We start from the raw sequence: 21764 nt of genomic DNA, 5'->3' as shown, positions 1-21764 counted from the left end.
TCATCCTGTTCCTGCTGGTAGTGTACTGAGGGATAGAAATGGAAGTTACCCCTGAGTGAAAGCTGGGAAACTTTTTGTTTGGGCCACTTAAAACTTATTTTAACACACTTACCAACATCTCCATAAACATACAGGCCCCTTGGAGGTTTGCTCCTTGAAAAAAGCTGCAAATTAAGAACAAATTATAAATCTCCAACATGGAAATAATCGAATATCATCATATACATAGTGTTCCTAACCGTGCTATATATACAGGACTGAAATGGGTTACTGCACACAATAAGTACAAAAAACTTTATGTAAAAGGCTATGAAGCCCCACTTAGGTTTTAATATAGGAGGCAAGAATCATAGTAGCTCAGAGCAACGCTCTGAAGTCACACAACTTAAGTTTACATCCACTTCACAATTTACTAACCATGTAATCTTCCCCCTCTTTCCCAAATGGGCTCCCCAAACAATGACAGCCTAGCTCATTCCCAGCAAACAAGAGATCAGAAGACTTTTTCTGAAGAAAGTGAATGGTTTCCAGAAATAAAGGCCCAAAGGCATCTAGTGTGGGTTTCTCCCAAAGAAAGAACTGGGTCCCTATCAGATCACCTTACAGTAAAGCATACTAGTCAACAAACCTCTTAAGATGGAGCCTTCAATCAGCTCATTAGTATCTGAAAAGACTCTAAAACAAATTGACAGCCAAGAATCAACAGAAATTTGAAAAAAAAACCAAAAAAACTCCCATTATGAAAGTTGGAGACCACAGCAAATACACAGGGGGCAAAAAACTCCAAGGAGGGCTTCCCTGGTGGCGCAGTGGTTGAGAGTCCGCCTGCCGATGCAGGGGACACGGGTTCGTGCCCCAGTCTGGGAAGATCCCACATGCCGCGGAGCGGCTGGGCCCGTGAGCCATGGCCGCTGTGCCTGCGCATCTGGAGCCTGTGCTCCGTAACGGGAGAGGCCACAACAGTTAGAGGCCCGCGTACCGCAAAAAAAAAAAAAAAAAAAAAAACTCCAAGGAAACAGAGACTACACAGACAGCAAAAGGAAACTTCAAAATAAAACTGTAAGCAATATAATTAATATGCTGAGGAAAATGAAAGAAGTTATTAAAACTATAAAGCAAGAACAAAATGCAATTTTTAAAAGGAATATTAAGAACAAAAGAGAGTACTTTGAAATTTAACAAATGGTAGCAGAAACAAAATTCCAGAAAAGGGATTAGAAGATAGGCTTGAGGAAATGTTAAAGAAATACAACAAATAAACAATAACAATGAAAGACGGAAAATATAAGAAAATTACAGGATTAATTCAGGAGGTCCAATATCTGACCAAAAGGAATTCCAGAAAGAGAAAACAGAGAAAAAAGAGAGGAGGAAATTACCTAAGATTTTTCTCAGATCTGAAGGATGAAATTTCAAGATTGGGAGGACAGATTACATAAGTGTCCAACATAATGAGGGAAATAAGACCCATACCAAGTCACAGTCCTGAAATTTCAGACCCAGGGATATAAAGGAAATCCTACAAACGTCCAAGGTGGCAGTGGGGTGAGCGTTCAGGGGGAAAGGTGGTGGGGGGCGGGGGGCTGGAGACAGGTCACAAACAACCGATAAGAACTTGAATAAAGTTTGAGGGACAGTGATTTCCAATCTAATCCATCCAATCTAACCATCAAGTGTGAAAATGGGAAACTGATATTCCATACATACAGGGTCTCAAAAAACCCTCCCCAACAGAAATAGGAACACCTAGGCTCCATGAAACACAGAGGATCCTGGGGAGAATGTCCTGGTAAGACGGAGGGCTGCACTCTAGAACCACAGTGGCACAAGCAGGACAAGAAAGCAATCAAGTCCAGACCAAAACAGGAGGATGGAGGCCTCAAAGGAAGAAACAAAATGGAACTTCTCTTTGCCTGATATTATTATCAACCCAAATTACCTTCCTGAATTTTGCTCCACTTAGAAGAGTAACCGTCAAATTCTATGACAGTTCCTAGACACCTGTGCAAAAACCAAGGTGAGACAGAGCTGAGAGAGTTCAGAAAGGGTAAAAGCAGAAAGAAGCGAAGGTTATGCCACTTAGCACCAACCAGAGCAATCAATATTTTGACAGAGAACGTTTTCAAAAGCTAGACTTCAGGATCCACTACCTAATGCTTTTGTTTTTTAATCTGTGGATTCACTCCAGCATGCCTTAGAAACCTCTCTCGCTTTCCTGTCCCTCAGCTTTCTCTATAAATCCAGCCTCTGACTCTAGCACGCCCCTTCCAAAAGAATCTTCACCATGGTTTAGGCAAAAGGATCTTCTTTGCTTTGATTCTGCCAGGTGGACGCCTTCCCTGTGTTCCTCTGCACATTAACTCTCCATCTATTCTTAAGTCTCAACTGAAAACAGATGCCACTCCTTCCAAAACCTCTTAATTTGTCTTGCTGTAATATCTTATATGAACCATTCTTGTACATTGGTTATTCTATTTTCAATTTGCCAGAAAAAAAGCATCATGCTCCTCAATAATTTTAGAACAGCTTCAAATTAGAAAACTTACATACAACCTAATAATCTCTAAGTATATTCTATGTATTAGAAATCTTTTGAAAGCAACTTTTTGCATAAGGTAACTGGAAATGTTATAGCAATTCTTCACATCACATTTTGTAGAAACAGTCCAGGATCTAGTCATGATATAATCAACATATGCTGAATCAATGAAGTTCAAGCCAAAAATTTAACAAAGATGGGGGAAAAAGATGGCATGGGAAGAGCTCACTGCTGCTAAAAAAAAAAAAAAAAATCACTTGGGCCTATCTTCTGTTTTACCCAAACTCAATGTATTTTTGAAAGAGCACTTTGGCAAATATTACAGTACATTATCTATTACATATATAATTTATTTTATATTTTATGGCAATATTTAGAAGATGATAAAGAGATACGGTTATAGAGAATCAAAGGAAAAGATTCTCAAACATCTGAGATCACAAATATCTCGTATGGCATAAATACTGCTTAAGAAGCAGATTTTACTCCAAATAAATTGATAAACACAATGGATAATCCTCTCACAATAAATGTTAGACATTATCTATCTAAACTATGTTATATACACTCCAAGTATTTTCACCTGGAGAGGCAGGTTAGTTTTCTCCCCATAAAATTTCAGTCTTCCAAAAATTATTGAAATTATTTCAAAGGATTTAAAAATCTATATTTTAAGAGGAAAATCAGAGGATTGAATGGAGAACAGTAAGACTATTTAGAAGGCTGTAAAATGGGTTCTAAAGAAGTTTTTTAATTCTTTATTCATAGTGGTCAATTCAGGGAGAGTTAGGTTCACACAGTTTTCTTCAAAATAACTACACAGGCACCCACATAATTTACATGCTCCTAATTTACATTTTCTCACAATTTACCCTATTTTTCAGGTCCATTAAATTTCCTTTCCCAATGTTTTAATTTCCTGTAATGTGTTCCTATGTCTCAGAGCACTCCACCCTGGCATAGTTCCTGGGTGCTGGGGTTCTACATGTGCTCCCATCCTCCACAAGCCTCCTTCATCCTGCTCTCTACCCTAGGGGGCAACCTTGCTGGCTGGCTGGCTGCTAGCTGGGTTCAGTCCCTGGGAGGCACTACTTGCAGGAAATAGGAGGGAGGGGGTGGAGAGAAATCCGGGTCATTCTCTCCCGTTGCTTCCCTGCTTCAGTGCTGTGTCTCTAGCAGAGCTGCATCCCTCCATAATCATTAGATCCTCATGCCACAGCTACAGCTCTCTGCAGGCTCCTCCTTCACTCCTTCATCCTTTGTTTGCTGCCTTAGGCTTGCCCTGCCCATGACTCTCTAAGTCATCTCTTGATTCAGTCTTTAAAGTGCTGTGAACAGTTTCCTGACAGCACTCTGATATATGCCCAACCTCTAAAATACACACACTTAACACTGACTAGACAAAGACCTGAAGATCTGAACATGAATAAGTTTCTCTAGTGACCAGTTGTAAGATTTGTCATGTTACTTATATCTTAGGGAATTTGTGAAGTAGGATGATGACACCTTCTCTAATGTGTTTTTGATAAGGATCCAGTGATACTGTATTACAGATTATGCAGATGGTAAGCTTAAGGATGATGTTGGAAGACAGTGGAAAGCTATCACCTACCTCCACTAAGCATAAAAGACATAAGGAAAGAGTATTAGAGTTGAACTCAAAAGATCTGGGTACAAATTCTGGTTCGGCTACTTATTAGCTATGTGACTCTGGGTAAGCCACATCAACTCTAAAATGAGCCATTTCCTTATCTGTTGGGTGCAGGACACGGCACTGGGGAGTTCCCACTCACTGCCCACCTCTGCACACCTAATCACAAGGCCCACTCACTCATGCTGAAGACTGTAAACTTCATGTACTGATACCTGCTTCTATCCAAACCTATGGACCACGAAGAAGAAACATCGCACCCTTTGACACACCCTTCTCAAAGATCTGAACAACATTAATGTACACTTAAGCTATTTTATATCTATACAAACTCTACCAAACAAATCAAGAATACATTCAAGAACATGGAGCACATTTTCAAATACTGTGCATATTCCAAGCCATAAAGGAAACCGCAATAAACTCCAAAGAATCACTGTACTCCAACCAAAATGGAATAAAATTAGAAATAAATGATGGAAGGATAGCTAAAAATAGAAAAATCTCATACTAAGATATTGACTTTCCCTCACATTCCCTCACGTCCACCCAGACTTCTGGGATTGCAATTTCATATAGGAAGTGGAAGGAGGTCCAACCCAATGCCTTCTCTTTATAAAGATGTAGATGTTTGCTGAAAGTGATAGGGGAAGTGTAGTTCAGCTTGAAGGGAGCTAAGAAGGCTCTAGAGAATCGTTACAGAGAAGAGTGAACTAACCAGCGAAACAGATTTGTTGACAAAATGGATTGACACGCCTCAGGGCTTTCAGATTGTTCTCAACAATCTTCTATACCTGTGCAGTAGCCATGTCCTTTAGGTGAGAATGATCCCACTCCCAGCTCTATCCTCCACAACCAGATGAGGGGTTCAAGGGTGAGCTTATGACTAAGTTCAGTCAAGCAGAGTTCCGTTGTTCAACTCTAGGTGAAAGAGAAGCTCTAGTCTTCTGGGCAGTATGCTGTGTAGACGTGATGCTAGTTTGCTACTTTGAGATAAGCCAAGCTGAACACAAAGCCAAAATAATCAAGAGGACAAGATCAAGAAGATCTCCAAGTAAGTAATGGAGTCAGGGGCCTAATACACTGCACCTGAAGCATACTTATCCCTGGACTTCTACATAAGCCAATGATTACTTGTATTATTTAACCTAGTTTTAGTTGGGTTTTCTGTTATTCGCAACTGAAAGCATTCTAACTGATGTCATAATATATTTTACTAGGCCATATTAATGGTTTGATATAAGTATTTATAAAAGTATCTGAAAGTATCTATTCTTAAGAGAGAGCTATAGTAATCAAAACAGTATGGTACTGGTATTAAAACAGACACACAGATCAATGGAACAGAACAGAGAGCCCAGAAATAAATCCACACATATATGATTAATTAATTCATATCAAAGGAGCCAAGGGTATACAAAGGAGCCAAGGGTATATAAAGGAGCCAAGATTCAAGGATAGTTTCTTCAATAAACAGTGTTGGGAAAACTGGACAGCCACATGAAAAAAAAAAAGAAACTGGACCACTACTTATATCATACACAAAAACCAACTCAAAATGGATTATAGACTTGAACATAAGACCTGAAACCATAAAACTCCTAAAAGAAAACACAGGTGGTGAGCTGCTTGACACTGGTCTTAGCAATGACTTTTTGGATTTGATATCAAAAGCAAAGGCAACAAGAGCAAAAATAAACAAATGGGACTTTATCAAACTAAAAAGCAAAACAATCAACAAAATGAAAAGGCAACCTACCAAATGAGAAAAAATATTTTCAAATCATATGTGATAAAGGGTTAGTATCTAAAATACACAAAGAACTCATACAACTCAACAGCAAGAAAACAATCCAAGATGGTCAGAAAATCTGAACAGACATTCTTTCCAAAGAAGTCATACACATGGCTAAAAGGCACGTGAAAAGATGCTCAACATCAGTAATCATCAGAAAATTAAATCAAAACCACAACGAGATATCATCTCACATCTGTTAGAATGGCTACTACCAAAAAAACAAGAAATAAGTGTTGGTGAGGATGTGGAGAAAGGGAACCCTCATGCACTGTTGGTAGGAATGTAAATTGGTGCAGCCACTATGGAAAACAGTATGGAGGTTCCTCAAAAAGTTAAAAACAGAACTACCATATGATCTAGCAATTCCACTTCTGGAAATTTATCCAAATGAAAATACTAGCTCAAAAAGATATCTGCAACTCCTTTTTCATTGCAGCATCATTTACAATAGCCAAAACATGGAAACAACTTAAGTGTTATACACACACACAATGTAAATTATTCAACCATTAAAAAAGAAAGAAATCCACATTTGTGACAAACTGATGGATACTGAGGACATTATGCTATGAGAAATAAATCAGACAGAGAAAGGCAACGTATGAACTCACTTATATGTGGAATCTAAAAAAAAAAAAAACTAAACTCATAAGTATCTAGTCAAGAGAGTATGTCAAGTTTAGGGGACTTACTATAGTAAGTATTACAATACTATATACTAAATCAAAAGGGAGGATAATAAGAAAAGCAGCTGTCAGAAAAATGTCATTAAATTTTTTTAAATGATATGAATAAATTGCCAATTGTCCAATAAGGAAATGTGCTGATGTCACAAGTGTTTGGGGTCCTAGTTGTTATGCATTTAGTGATGCACTCCAAACCACTAAATTTAATAAAAATTTATTATTTGAATTTTATATACATAAAAGCCCACTTCCACACAGAGAATTTTTTGAACGTGAGGATTATATTTTTTAAAGTAAATATGTGATAATTATTCTATCAAAATTTTATTAGACAAAGTCAAATGTAAAGCATGATTACTGGATTCAAACACACACACAGTTAAAAGAACATTTGGGGGACAACTGAAGAAATCTGAATATGGGCTTCATATTTAGGATTGCCAGATAAAATACAGGATGCCAGTTAAATTTGAATTTCACACTGATATCAAATAAATTTTTAGTACATGTATGTCCTAAATATTGCATGGTACATATATATACTAAAAAACTATTCATTATTTATCTGAAATTCAGGTTTATCTGGACATCCTGTATTTTTGTTTGCTAAATCGGGTGGCCCTATTTTAGATATCATTACATCAATGTTAAGTTTCTTGGGTGTGATAATGGTAATATAGTTATTCAGGAAAAGGTCCTTGTTAGGAGATACATAATTATGTTTTTAGAGGTCAAGTGTTATGATATTACAACTTACTTTCAGATGATTAAAGAAAAAATTTTGAGAGAGAGAGAAAAAAAAATGTGGCAAAATGTTAACCATTAGTGGTTTTAAGTGTACTGTTGAAATTTTTCAAAATAAAAAGTTGAGAAAAACAAAACAAAATTTGGTAAGGTGATTAATTACTGTATTACTTTTACTTTTGGACTAAGTCTAAAATTATTCTAAAAATATCTACATATTTGCATTTAGACAATTGCTTTCAAAACTATTCCTTTAACTTCTGCAAAGTAAACATTTGCCATCCATCATTCCAAATATTTTGATTTAATCATTCTAACTTTATCCTTTGTTCCTTATGATATTAAAATTCTAGCATTAAAAATAATCCAAGGTGGGCTTCCCTGGTGGCGCAGTGGTTGAGAGTCCGCCTGCCGATGCAGGGGACACGGGTTCGTGCCCCGGTCTGGGAAGATCCCACATGCTGCGGAGTGGCTAGGCCCGTGAGCCATGGCCACTGAGCCTGCACATCTGGAGCCTGTGCTCCGCAATGGGAGAGGCCACAACAGTGAGAGGCCCGCGTACAGCAAAAAAAAAAAAAATCCAAGGTGATTCTCATCAAAGTTATAAATTAAAACAGCATGTCCTCCACCTTTCTGGGTTACTGTCTACCTGCTGGTCAAGTATAATTTCCATTAGGACAATTAGATAATAGGGTGATGCTTTAAAATAAAGAGTTGCTTTCAATTTGTTTAAAATGCAGGAATACTCCTTTTCCTGTTTCTCCCTACTCCCCTCACCATTCCATTACTAACTCCTAAAATGACAGACAGTGATTCCAGCTGGAATACTGAGCATAATTACATCTTTTAAAAACAAGCATTATATCATTCTCAACATAGACCACTGTTTAATAAAAGTAGATCACTTCAGGTTTCTAAGAAGATCATTAAAACTAAAGAACTGAACTATATGTTAGCACCCACAAATTCTCTTTAAATGAAAATCTTTTTTTAAATACTATCAGCTGATTTGCAAAAGAACCCTTGTAACCTAAAGTACACCAATTTGTTCAGTTTACTAGTATAATTAAGCCTTTTAAGTACCTAAATAACTAACAAGTGTGGGGGGCAGAGTTTAAACCTCTACAACTAGCATAAGAAATGGCTCAATTTCTGATTATAACAGAATTTGAAGACGCAAATGACTTTTTAATGTTGCATGCATTCAAGCAACAAGCATTTCTAAGTGCCTATGCGTGTCAGTGGGAGACAAATGACAGGAGGCAATTTCTTCGGCAGTTCCTTCCAGTTCACTCACTCCTAACTGATATTCGAATTCTGGACTAGCTTAGGTGAAGATAAGCTAGGTGTAACCTACTCTAGTCCACCACTTGTTCAGAGGGATGTCCAGAACTTAAGCATAATTCTCAAACCTACCTGGAGTTTATCAAAAGAAGGATGTGGAAAATATTCCTCAGTCTGAACCTAGTTGAGGTTCTGAATTTGAGGGATTAAAGTGGCCTTTCAGGCTTCTCCTGGATTTTCAGAGAACTGGCACTATGGAGGAAATGAGAACACAAACATGTCCACAGAGAAGCAAGTGAATATAAAAACTCACAGAGGGCTTCCCTGGTGGTGCAGTGGTTAAGAATCCACCTGCCAATGCAGGAGACACGGGTTTGAGCCCTGGTCTGGGAAGATCCCACATGCCGTGGAGCAACTAAGCCCCTGCGCCACAACTACTGAGCCTGCGCTCTAGAGCCCGCAAGCCACAACTACTGAGCCCATGTGCCACAACTACTGAAGCCTGTGTGCCTAGAGCCCATGCTCCAGAACAAGAGAAGCCACGACAATGAGAAGCCCACGCACTGCAACGAAGAGTAGCCCCTGCTCACCGCAACTAGAGAAAGCCCGTGCACAGCAACGAAGACCCAATGCAACCAATAAATAAATTAATTAATTTTTTTAAAAAAACAAAAAAACTCACAGAGACACCTATGCTCTCACACAGACATATGGATAGGCTCACGGCCACCAGGACAACTGCCTTCAGAGTCAGCAGAGAATTATTTTGTGAATCTTCAGTGATTGCTTTGTTATTCATTCAAATCTTCATGTTTTTTTCATTTATTCCAGAAACATGGATTGAGCATTGATCACCTACTTTGTATCAGGCAGTGAGCTAAGTTCTGCAGACCTACAAGATCCAGAAAACAATGACATGGTATTTACTAAAGGAGCATGTGGTCACCAGGTGGGCCATGTGAGATGGGCTACAGTAAAAGGATGGGGGGACAGGCAGCCTTAACAAAGACCCAAAGGCAAGAGAAGGCCCCAGTCTTGTCTAACAATCTTCAAGTAGCTTGTCACAGCTGCTGCTTTTATTGCCAGCAGAGAACAAAGACGGATGAGGCTGGCAAGAGGCAGGGACCAGGCAGGCTCTCAAGGACCCTGTAGAACATGCTAATGAGTTTGTACTTTCTCTGGAGGGCACTGAGAAGCCTTAAGCAGGAGAATGGTCCAATCAAATTATCCATTAGAAATATCATTATTGATACAGTGTGGAGAATGCACTGAATGGGAGGAAACTGGAGGAAAAGACAACACTACCTATTACCTGCTCTGCTGACAAGTCACCCTTGCCAGGTGGAAGTGTGGTTCAGGGAGAAATACTTGTGGGGGCTTTTTGTGGTTCATCAGGGCAAAGGTAACTGAAGGCAGCTCTGTGGTGGTCTTCACTGCCATGAAGGGACTATGGATTACCTTGGAGCTATGCTTCACGCTTCTCCTGGAGAAGCTGTACATGGCTGTGGCAGTGTGGCCTGAAATGTGTGTTCAGTGTTCAGGTCCTAATATCTGCACATCTCCATTGGAGATGATGGCATGGATTGGAATTGCTCAGTTTTTCTTTATAGTTCTCTTGTTTCCAAATAGAGGTTTTCACTCAGTTAAAAACCAATTATAGGGACCTCCCTCGTGGTCCAGTGGGTAAGATTCCATGTTCCCAATGCAGGGGGCCTGGGTTCGATCCCTAGTCCGGGAACTAGATCCCACATGTGTGCTGCAACTAAGAGTTCACATGCCACAACCAAAAAGTCTGCATGCCGCAACTGAAGATCCCACATGCTGCTACTAAGACCTGGTGCAGCCAAAATAAATAAATAAATATTAAAAAAAAAAGAAACTGTATAAAGCAAAATCAGAATTACTATTCAATTTAAAAAAACTAATTGAAGGCAAATATGTAACTCCTGAAAAGTTTAATATTGCTAAAAGACAATATAGCTTCTTAGAGTTATCCTTAAGAGATGCCAACTTCATAGAGAATCTTTAGGAACAGCAAATGTGGAGGCAACTGGTGAAGAACTCCGAGCTTCAGGCTTAAATAGATTTATGGAAAAACAACTGAAAAAAAAATCTAAACAATTTAGAACTAGATTAATTGACTGGTAACTTTATAAGGAGAATTAAATCACTAGAACAGAAATCAAAATCTACCACATCCTATGGCTTTTCCAAATAAAGCAATGCCCTTCACCAAAGGGTCAGCCTGTATCTGAAAAGAGGTCTTTCCACTGCCCTTTACTCAGATTCTCACCCTTACGAGCATGCTTTCCTCCCTACTTCTTCCTCCATGTCCTTGTTGCCCGTGGATCTAAGAGAACAAGCCTTAAAATAGAGACCTGTTTTCCTTCTTCACAAATATTTTCTGCCAAGGGATTTTTCTAGTCTCCTGTCTATCCATCCTGATTTTCCTCTCCTATGTGCTGGATTTCCCCCCACCATTCCCACATCCTGAAAAGAATAAAGAATTATCTTTAGGGTTGATTCAGTCTTCACACAAGCCTACTATTGAACATTCTGAATCTGAGAAGAAACTTGAGACCTTATTTTTTTTTTGTCTCTCTTCAAATGTAATTTTGATTTCTCAATTTTAGTTTCAAAAACTGCTGTTATTTACGTGATATACTTTTGCACAAATGGAAGCTTTATAGAATAATAATTCTCAGAAATGTTTTATAAAGTTTATTTAAATATTAATCTTGAGTGCATTATTTGCATTTTATTATTCTCTTTAAATAGTAAATATTGAATTCAATTTGATTAACAGTCCATTATTATACGAATAATACTGAATTTATGTAATACTGAAACTGTTACATGACCAGTTCAGAAACTGGACACATTTGAAATAGCAAAGCCATTCTATACACCAGAGCAGCAACCTATTTTAAGACAAATGTGAAAGTAACTTGAATATATTTTTAATTGATATACTTTTTTAACATGTGAAAAAGGAATTTTAAACAGTGATATTGATGCTTCTTAGAGGCAAATAGTAATACATATAAACTTAAATATATAATCTGTTGCATATACATACATTTTTAAATTTATTTATTTTGTTTGTTTTTGAGTTGGGTCTTCATTACTGCGCGTGGGCTTTCTCTAGTTGCTGCAAGCAGGGGCTACTCTTCATTGCAGCGCGCGGGCTTCTCATTGCAGTGGCTTCTCTTGTTGCGGAGCACAGGCTCTAGGCGCATGGGCTTCAGTAGTTGTGGCATGTGTGCTCAGTAGTTGTGACTCGCGGGCTCTAGAGCACAGGCTCAGTAGCTGTGGCGCACGGGCATAGTTGCTCCGCGGTGTGTGGGATCTTCCCGGCCCAGGGCTTGAACCCGTGTCCCCTGCATTGGCAGGCAGATTCTTAACCACTGCACCACCAGGGAAGCCCAGCATATATTTTTTATGGGATTTATGTTGTTAATTTTGATGTATATCCTTAGAACCTTGTCCTTCAAGAGTAAATGAATAGTAATTTGATTCATAAAATTTCTTAATGAGAAACAGAATTAGAAGTCTCAAGTGAAGCAATAATATGGAATAAAATAAATTTAAATCCTTTTATTTAGAGTGGGTTTTCAAAAACTGTCCCCATATGCATTTTATACCCATATGAATTTTTGTATTTAATTCACTGAGTTATAAACAGCTGTTTATGTTTCTTCCACTGAATAAGGTATCACTGAAATTACAAAACACTAACCTTAATTACACCTGTATCCTTGGCTCCATGGAGCCTAGTACATAGTGAGGACCAACTCTTCTTGCTCTTGTTGAACTGAATTTATATATGATAATTCTGGGCGTTCTGATAAACAGATACATTTTCTAGCTAAGCATGATAAATTTTTCTGTAAAATGAAAAATCATTTGCTTTTCCCAGCTACGCAACAGAACTTCTTTACCCAGTGCTCACCCTGAAGATTTATTAATCTCCTAAAGGACAAGAAGACACTTGGCTAATTATTTCCCCAGTATGTAAAATGGACACATTACCTGGAAAAGACAAACTCTGCTGAACATGGAGTAAGATTAAGTCCAATGTACATAGAACTCAGAAACATGTGGCATTCATGAAAAAGATTTAAGGCCAAGAAAACTCAGCTCATGAGATTTCAGAAAGAGGAAAGAAGTTTCATCGCTAAAAACCTCTTACTAAGATATTCCCTATGTCTTGCTGAGTACTTTTTGAGCTAATAATACCCCTTCCTCACTCAGTCTATTTGTAAGAAGCAAATGCTGAACTAGTAGAGTCTAGAATTATATTATCAGGAAAAGTTATAATTTCCTCAAAATTATTTTCTTAAATCAACTAACCTGTTGAAATATCTCACAGTTACACTTAAAAATACTTTTATTATGGAATATTATAAACATGCTAAATTGGAGAAAATATTGAATACCTGGTTACCTGCCATTCAGCTTTATCAAATCTTTATATTTTGAAATATTTATTCCAAAATTTAATAACACATTAGATAGAGTTGAAGCCCCCCCCTTTGTTCCCTTCTTGCTCAGAGTTAACAATCCTGATTTTGAAGTTTATCATCTCAACATTCCATTTTAAAAATATGTTCTGATTTACTTATCTATTTTTGTGGCATCTGCTAGTTATCACCCCAAAACAGACTCTTCTTTGTCCATTTTTCTACTAAGTTGTTTGATTTTTTTTCTATTTTTGGTAGGAGTTCTTTATATATTCTAGATATATATAGTCAATTATTATAGTCAATCTATTAGTCAATTATTTTTGATGCAAATATTTTCTCCCAGTCTGTGGTCTGCCTTTTCACCTTTCTATGGTGCTTACTGTTGACTAGAAGTTTTAAATTTTAGTAGAGTCAAGTGTTTCCAACTTTACCTTTATAATTTAAACTTTCATATCTTGTATAAGAGAGTCTTCCTTTCCCCAGGTTCACAAAGATAATCCTCTATATTTTCTTCAAGAAGTTTTAAAATTTCACTTTAAACTTAGAACACTGACTCTATGGAATTTATGTTTATGTTCAGAGAGGTAGGTACCTAATTTTATTTTACTTTTCACAAAGATCATCAATTGTCTCATCCCTGTTTACTGACTAGACCATCTTTTTCCCACTGATTTTCAGTGTCAACTCAATGGTACATCAAGCCTCCATGTATGTTCTAGACTTTCTGTTTTGTTCCATTTGTCTGTTTGTCTATATAATAAATCAGTGAATAGTTCTGTTGACTAGAGGCAGGTATACATAAAGGGAAGTAATGGAAAATCAGATTGGAAAGCTAGACTAAGTACAGTTCCAAGAGAGCCCTGAATACTATTAATGGTCTCCCATCAGCCCTCAAATCTAGTCAGGAAGCAGTCATCCATCTACAGCAGGGGTCGGCAAATTATGGCCTATAGGCTAAATCCAGTCCGATATCTGTTTTTCTAAATAAATATTTATCAGAATACATTTATTTTTTAATTATCCATGGCTACTCTGACTACAATGGCAGAACTGAATAGCTGTGACAGAGATCATATGGCCCCCTAACCCTAAAAGATTTCCTACATGGTCCTTTACAGAAAATATTTGCCAACCCCTGATCTAGAAACCTGACCAAAATCTCAGCATAGATTCCGTGGCTCTAATGCCTAGTTATGGCCTACATAATTCTGCTGCCATAACCAAAGTAGTCAGTTTTGGCAGACAATGACAGATAAAATTCCTATCTCAGACATTATAAAATAGGGCTATACCCCTTTTATTTAAATTTATTTTAAGGAATTTATAAAAGTCATTCTCATCTGGCAAGTGGCGGGGGGAGAACTGGATGAAGGTGGTCAAAAAGTACAAACTTCTAGTTATAAGATAAATAACAGGGATGTAATGTACAACATGATTAATATAATTAACACTCATGCATGTTATATGTGAAAGTTGTTAGGAGAGTGAATCCTAAGAGTTCTCATCACAAGAAAAAAGTATTTTTTTCTTTCTCTTTTATTTTGTATCTACAGGAGATGATGGATATTCACTGGACTTATGTGGTAATCATTTCATGATGCATGTAAGTCAGATCAGTATGCTCTATACCTTAATTATACAGTGCTATATATCAAATATATCTCAATAAAACTGGAAGAAAAAACTCAAAAAAAAGAGACATTCTCATGTACATTGATGGCATAATTTTACCTGCAGAACCATGACAAAACTTAAAATGTAATTGGATACGTTTGTTAATTATTCTGGAGACTGAAGCAGGACCATTACACTCACTCAAATTTCAGACTTTAAATGAGCCGTTGGCATGTGTTAGTTCTCAAAAAACAATGCAGTTTGACTCACTTCCTTACAAATAATGCTGTCATTGGGTTAGGATGTAACCTTTTGTTTCGGCTTTCATAAAAATTTGATACAAGAAAATATTCATCTAAAAATATTTCTGGTCTTTAATAAAGCTGTAGCTATAGATGTCTATTTCATACTCAATGTTGCTTATGATGTTCTGAAGGATAAATTACCAGGAAACAGGGAGGCTTTACCTAAATCACATTGCTCAACCTACTTCACCTATAGGAAATGCCAATTCTAAGAAGAGGAACGGAGAGTATAAGTGCTCACTTCCTTAGCTGGGGGAGAGAAGGGAGGAACTGAGGAAAAAGCAGCAAACTGCCTAGTCTTGGATAAATAACTGAAGGGACCCAGATAATAGGCCTCCTGCATCTCCTGAGAGAAAATTCCACAGCCCAGCATTCCAGGTATCCTATTCATGGCCTCCAGATGCTAGAAGCCAGATCACAGAAAGCACCAAGACCTTAGATTAGCTGGATTCAAGGCAGCGCAGGTCGTCTCTACCTGCTATATGCATTGTTCTTGGCAGAGTGAGGAGAGGTATCCAAATAAAAGACCATAGGTTGTAAAAGGAAGTTTGAAATAATAATTTCTCATCAGGGAAAAGCAAAATTATTTTGTGAAGATCAGGAGAAAAGGAAAAGGAATTTTGTTCCCGACTCCTCTTCCCAATTCCCAGGTCTCTCTGGCTATGGTTTCTCCTCCCCAGAGATGAAAAAACCTGGCTGCCTGTATACACCTGATTAATGGAAACAGAGATTTTCAGAGTAGCTCCACACTCTTTAATTCTCTCCCTCCATGACTCTAGAAATGCTTGATTTGGCTGTGTAAAACTAATTCTAGTTATACTGATTTACATGAACTACTTACTTACCATTTGTGCCTAATTACCTCACAGCACAATAACAATTATGCATAGATTAAATGTGTCAGATTAACCTGGCTGTAAGTTTTATTTGATAACAAAAGTAAAGTGTTCATAAATGCTTATTCTTCATAGTTTGTTGCTCATATAGCATAGTCATCGGCTCATAACTTTTTCAAATTTTTACTAGAGAAAACATTTTTATGTAGGTAGGTGAAAGCAGCCTAATAGTCTGCCACCAATTTTTTCTCACTGACTAATAATTCTGGCATTTTTTGAAGAAGATGCATTTTATTCTAACATTATGGCTTACCCTTACAGAAAGTTTCTTAGGAGTACAATTTTTTTAACAAGTCCACCAAAATGAATATTTAAACATCTGCATCAAAAACAAAATCAAATGCCCATATATGCTAACTGAAATAAGTCAGACAAAGACAATACTGTATGTTCTCACTTACACGCAGAATTTTAAAAAAGCGTACTTCATAGGATGGTGGTTACCATGGGCTGTGGGGTAGGGGAAATGGTGAAATACTGGTCAAAGGGTACAAACTCTGAGCTATAACACGAATAAGTTCTGGGAATCATGGTGACTATAATTAACAATACAGTATTATATACTTGAAAGTCATTAAAAGAGTAGATCTTAAATGTTTTTACCACAAAGAGAAACAGTAATTATGTGAAGGGATATAGGTGTTAACTAACTTTATTATGGTAATCATTTTGCAATGTATACAGGTATCAAATCATCACATTGCACACCTTAAACTTACATAAGTTATCTGTCAATAATATCTCAATAAAGCTGGGGGAAAAATCAAATGTCCATGAAATTATAAACCCTATTTACCAAAATCAAGAACTCTACATACTAACAAAGTTCTACTGCTGGAAAACCTAACAGTCCAAAGCTTCCTTCTCTGCTAATCAGCATATCAGTCTTTTTTTTTTTTTTTTTTGTGGTACGCGGGCCTCTCAACTGTTGTGGCCTCTCCCATTGCGCAGCACAGGCTCCAGATGCGCAGGCTCAGTGGCCATGGCTCACGGGCCCAGCCACTCCACGGCATGTGGGATCTTCCTGGGCCGGGGCACGAACCCGTGTCCCCTGAATCAGCAGGCGGACTCTCAACCACTGCGCCACCAGGGAAGCCCATCATATCAGTCTTTATTTTTAGAAGAAGTAGGTCTGTGGCGCCTTTAGAATCTTCAAAACTAAAGTTTTCATATATGTTTTATTCAAATTACATTTGATATTTGGACCTTTTTCAATGTTTGAAAAACATTGAAAAACAATGATTTGGTGGGCTTAAGAAACTACAGGACAAATACTATCATAAAGAGATGTCAATCCATTTACTAAACATTCATTCACATATGCATTGGGATTTAACAAATATAAGCTTTCATTAGACACGTTTGAAACTACCTGACTTGTCAAATTTCCTCCTTACATAAGAATTACCCAATAAAACCAGGGCCGCTAGATAGAAAGTACTGCATTTACTTACTGCTAAATAGCTATCTATTTACTAGGCAAATCCAGCATAGCCAATTTATAAATCAAAGGTGGAAGTATGGGAAAATACCCTTAAGAAGAGCCAAATAATAATTTTAAAGAAAAAAACCAGGTTGTTGAATTGGCAACCAGATAAGTTAATTTAAGGAATATTTTATTAAGGAATGGAAGTTCACCAACCCCTGTAAGATGAGCCCTAGGGATGATACAGAGTGGGCAGGAGGAAAAGGACTGTATTTCCAAAAGGGAGAGGGCTAGAAAGGGAATAAGATACAACAGTCATGAGAGAAATTTAACTTTCAGATAACAAAAAAAAATCTGGTAAGTAAAACATCTTGTTTCCTGGCTATGACACGTAACAAAGTTGTTATTTTATTTGGAAGACCTCCGGTATTGCAAACTATAATTAGGTATGCAGTACCTAAGCAATCTGTATTTTCCAAACTTTTTGCTTCTTGACTCACCCATCAACTTTTGGAAACACAGGAAAAAGAGAAAAGGTTGGCCATCAAAAGGGATAATTCATCATTATTTCCCATAACCATTGTTCTGGATTAGCTAACACACTCTGGCTCCCACACTCACAGTCCACTTCTGAGGGAAACCGCCCTGCTCACGGGAGCCCTGGATGGCATCTTATACAGAGATCCAATCTTTGTGTGGACTAGCAGCCTCTGGAAAACTGGTGTGAAAGCTCTGCCCAAACAGGGATGAAGTGTTTGGGTGGACTGTCAGATTTTTACTCAGGAATTTAAATCACGGATACAGGAAAAGAACTGAGAAGCTGGTAGAATGAACAGAAGCGGGTAAGGGCATGGGGAAAAGGAACAAAGAGTAAGCAGGTTATGTGAATGGCAGGGTTCTGGAGAATCAATGGGTACCTCCTACTACAAATCATCAAAGCTTTCAGAGCCGCTGATACTGCTGAAAGCTGGCACAGGCTCTGTGAGGCCTGGCTGAGCGATGGAGATGCTCTTCATTGCTATTTTCTTATGTAATCTTATTCTACATCTCCATTTCTCTCTCAAACCTAAATAATTCTCTATTCCTTTTAACCAAAAGATGTTAACACAATGGCAGCCTTTTCCTTATATAAAAATAAAACTGTTTCATTACATTCTGAAGTGCTTTTTAAAACGTAAAATTACTTTCAGTAGAGTTTTTAAATAAAGTTCTACTAACATATTGTTATACAATACCTTTCTTATAAAGATCTTATAATAAAAGAATATTTGTGTAGCGGGGTGGGGGGAGGAGGTTTGGTCAGTCAGTTAAAGGAAAAGTAGTTTCTTAGGTTGAACAATATTCTAACTCTTATAACTATTAATACCCCTCATGATTTGGGGATGACACCACTGATGACAATGGCTTCTACAGCAGGATAAGGAATGGGAGTTTTCCTGGTGTCTCAGAATTTCAGCAAAAACTCAAAGCTGAGGACAAGGGGAGACAGGTCCCCCTACACACTAAAGAGAGGCACTAATTGTATCCAGGCAGGAATTACTTAAAAAGAGGAAAAAAAAAAAAGTCAAAAAACAGCCCTAGGGCTTCCCTGGTGGCGCAGTGGTTGAGAGTCCGCTGCCGATGCAGGGGACACGGGTTCGGGCCCCGGTCCGGGAAGATACCACATGCTGCGGAGCGGCTGGGCCCGTGAGCCATGGCTGCCGAGCCTGCGCGTCCGGAGCCTGTGCTCCGCAATGGGAGAGGCCACAACAGTGAGAGGCCCGTGTACCACAAAAAACAAAAAACAAAAACAAACAAACAAACAAAAAACAGCCCTAAAACCAAAGTAATCAAGGCAGAACGTTGTTAGCTGGGTAAAGAATTCTGTGGCATTTCCCCCAGATGAACCTCATGCCAAGTGCAGGGGGTACCCAAGAGAAACATCCAAGGAGATTAGCATTAAGGAAAAAATGGACTGGATACTCATTTAGGTGAGAAAATCTACAGACAGCTACCAAAGCAGGGTGTGAAAGAATTCATGGAAGAACTTGACATGTGTCCCCAAGAGTATTGGGGTGCACAGGACAAAGACAGACACTGGTGCTTGCTTCTTATATCTGCAGAAGTCCAAGGGCAGGAGACTGACTGAAGCTGCCCATGCAGAAGGGGTTGGAGAAATGAGATGTTATACTTCCCATGGCCTAAGTAGACGCCATAAAGGTGACCTAGTTAGTGCTATCCTGAAAGAACCCCCCTAAGAAGGCTAAGTGCAAGGGCAAGGCCGTCTCAGCCCCACGTAGTGGTGTGAGGTGCTCCGTTAAGAGTCGTAAGAGGTCAGTCACAGAGTGGAGCAGCAGGGAGGTCCTCATGGGAGTCCTAAAGAATCCACCCAGTGCCCCTCACAGAAAGCTAGCATGTCAGCATCTACCACACAAAAGGCCCTTAACTGGTCACTTAAGACTCTGCTGTTTCACTCTAATCTTCTATCCCCCTCATTCCGACCCTAGAGAAGCCAAGCTAGCAGAGAAAGGAGAAGAGAGAGAAGAACAAGTCACTCCCTCTTCTCTGCTGCTGATCCTAGGCCAGGCCTAACCTAGAAGGAGGGAGAAGCTTTGAAATGCACACAAGTTTTCACTTTGACTGGTATTTAGGTGTTTTTTTTTTAACGCCTCAATATGAAGCTATTTGAATCCCCCTGAAGGTGAAAGAAAGCTATGAAACATCAAGAGGTCAGAAATGGGGATCCAACAGAGCTTGTTTAAAGGAACTGGTAGGAAATTTTCAAGCTCTTTCATCATTTTACCCAACTGCATTTAATCCATTTTTAAAATGCTTACATTTTTAACTGTTCAATCTTTAATGTCACACAAACCTTACCTTAGAAAAAAGGCCTTCTGCCTCTATACTGTAGCCTTTAAGGTCCTCATGTAATTCCTGCAAACACCGTATGACTCTTCTTTGATGTTCATCGTCCTTTAGCTCACGAGCTTTGATCAGAAAGTCATAGTGGTCCAGTGGTCCATGGCAAACAGCTAAAGCTTTTGAATAAACCTCTGTAGCAGAAGTTGGAGACATACTCTTGGCTGTCTGCACTGTATAGGCTATAAACAAAAATATATATAAAATTTTAGACTTTCTGAAATGAAGATATTTCATAGTGCTCTACATTATTGCTTTTTTTTTTTTTTTTTTTTTGTGGTACGCGGGCCTCTCACTGTTGTGGCCTCTCCCGTTGCACAGCACAGGCTCTGGACGCGCAGGCTCAGCGGCCATGGCTCACGGGCCCAGCCGCTCCGTGGCATGTGGGATCTTCCCGGACCAGGGGCACGAACCCGTATCCCCTGCAACGGCAGGCGGACTCTCAACCACTGTGCCACCAGGGAAGCCCCTCTACATTATTTCTTAATGGCCACATTAAAACTTTTAACCAGTTATAATTATATTTGAGCAGTTGTTGTAAATATCACTTTGATGAAAATAATAATATAAAACACATTTTGTAACATAAATATATTTATAAATGTCTCCGTTTAATAAACCCCAAACTCATAAGCTATCACTACAACCCCTCTTCCAGGAAGAATGGAATGTCTGCTTTGCCTCCACTCCAATGAATGAGCCACCTGGGTTCACCACATCCTTCCTCACAGCAGGGGTGGTACCTTTCTTTGCATTAGGCCTAAACCTGGTTCTTCAGTGCGAAGACAGAGACTTAGACACTAGTCACAAAGGGTTTTCTACTGCCTCTTTATTCACTGTCTAAAACAACACAGCATCCAGATGTCACCACACTGAATTCAGCCCACTGCCTGCGAGACTCCTTCCCTTTTCCATCACCTTTAGGTTGAACACAAAGACTTGAGACACAACAGAGTGTCTGTTTCAAAGCAGGGAGGTGTGTTAATCCTTTTTTTAGCTTCTTGGGGAAGAAAACTGATTGTGGTAAGGTCCAGTTATAACTCTATTCCTTATCTGGGGCAGGTTCAGTGAGCAGCAAACTGGCACATTTTTAGACAAAGATTTTACAAGGGTATTTTGCCATTGTTTCTCCTGTTTCATTGAAGACCATGTTTCCTTTATTTCAATAATATGAAAACTACTTAATTTAGGAAAAAAATTAACAGTCACAACATTATTTCTATCATTTTCTAAAAAAGGGGGAAAAAATCCTTAAATATACCATGACTGTTGGGGATAAGGCAGAGCTATCCTCTAATAACTGCTCTCCCTTTTTCTGAATAAAGGTTTTAGCTGGGTGCAAGGCTGCCGAGTGAAATATTCCATATCCTGGCCTCTCTGGCAGCCAGGATGGTCATGTGAACAATGGGATGTAAGCTGAAATGTGTGCAGCTCCGCTCTGGAGCACTTAAAGGGAA

At 38.5% G+C, this 21764-nt stretch overlaps 1 protein-coding gene across 4 annotated transcripts in view; it reads right to left on the bottom strand.

Annotated features, from left to right (window-relative positions):
• The window catches only part of AFG1L (AFG1 like ATPase), a 222933-nt gene that overhangs the window by 147243 nt on the left and 53926 nt on the right, over positions 1-21764 (bottom strand). For 3 of the 4 annotated variants that reach the window (XM_081251122.1, XM_081251121.1, XM_081251120.1), the window contains exons 2-3: positions 20266-20489; positions 113-164 (exon numbers count right to left, since the gene is read on the bottom strand). In XM_081251122.1, coding sequence (XP_081107248.1) covers positions 113-164; positions 20266-20463 — 250 coding nt within the window. In that variant the 5' untranslated portion in view covers positions 20464-20489. Of the gene's footprint in view, positions 1-112; positions 165-20265; positions 20490-21764 lie in introns of those variants that run through there. The other variant, XM_081251123.1, reaches the window with a different exon arrangement.

Source organism: Mesoplodon bidens (genome assembly GCF_964165515.1).
Source record: "Mesoplodon bidens genome assembly, chromosome: 12".
NCBI lineage: Eukaryota > Metazoa > Chordata > Mammalia > Artiodactyla > Ziphiidae > Mesoplodon > Mesoplodon bidens.
This window is presented reverse-complemented; position numbering and strand designations above follow the sequence as displayed.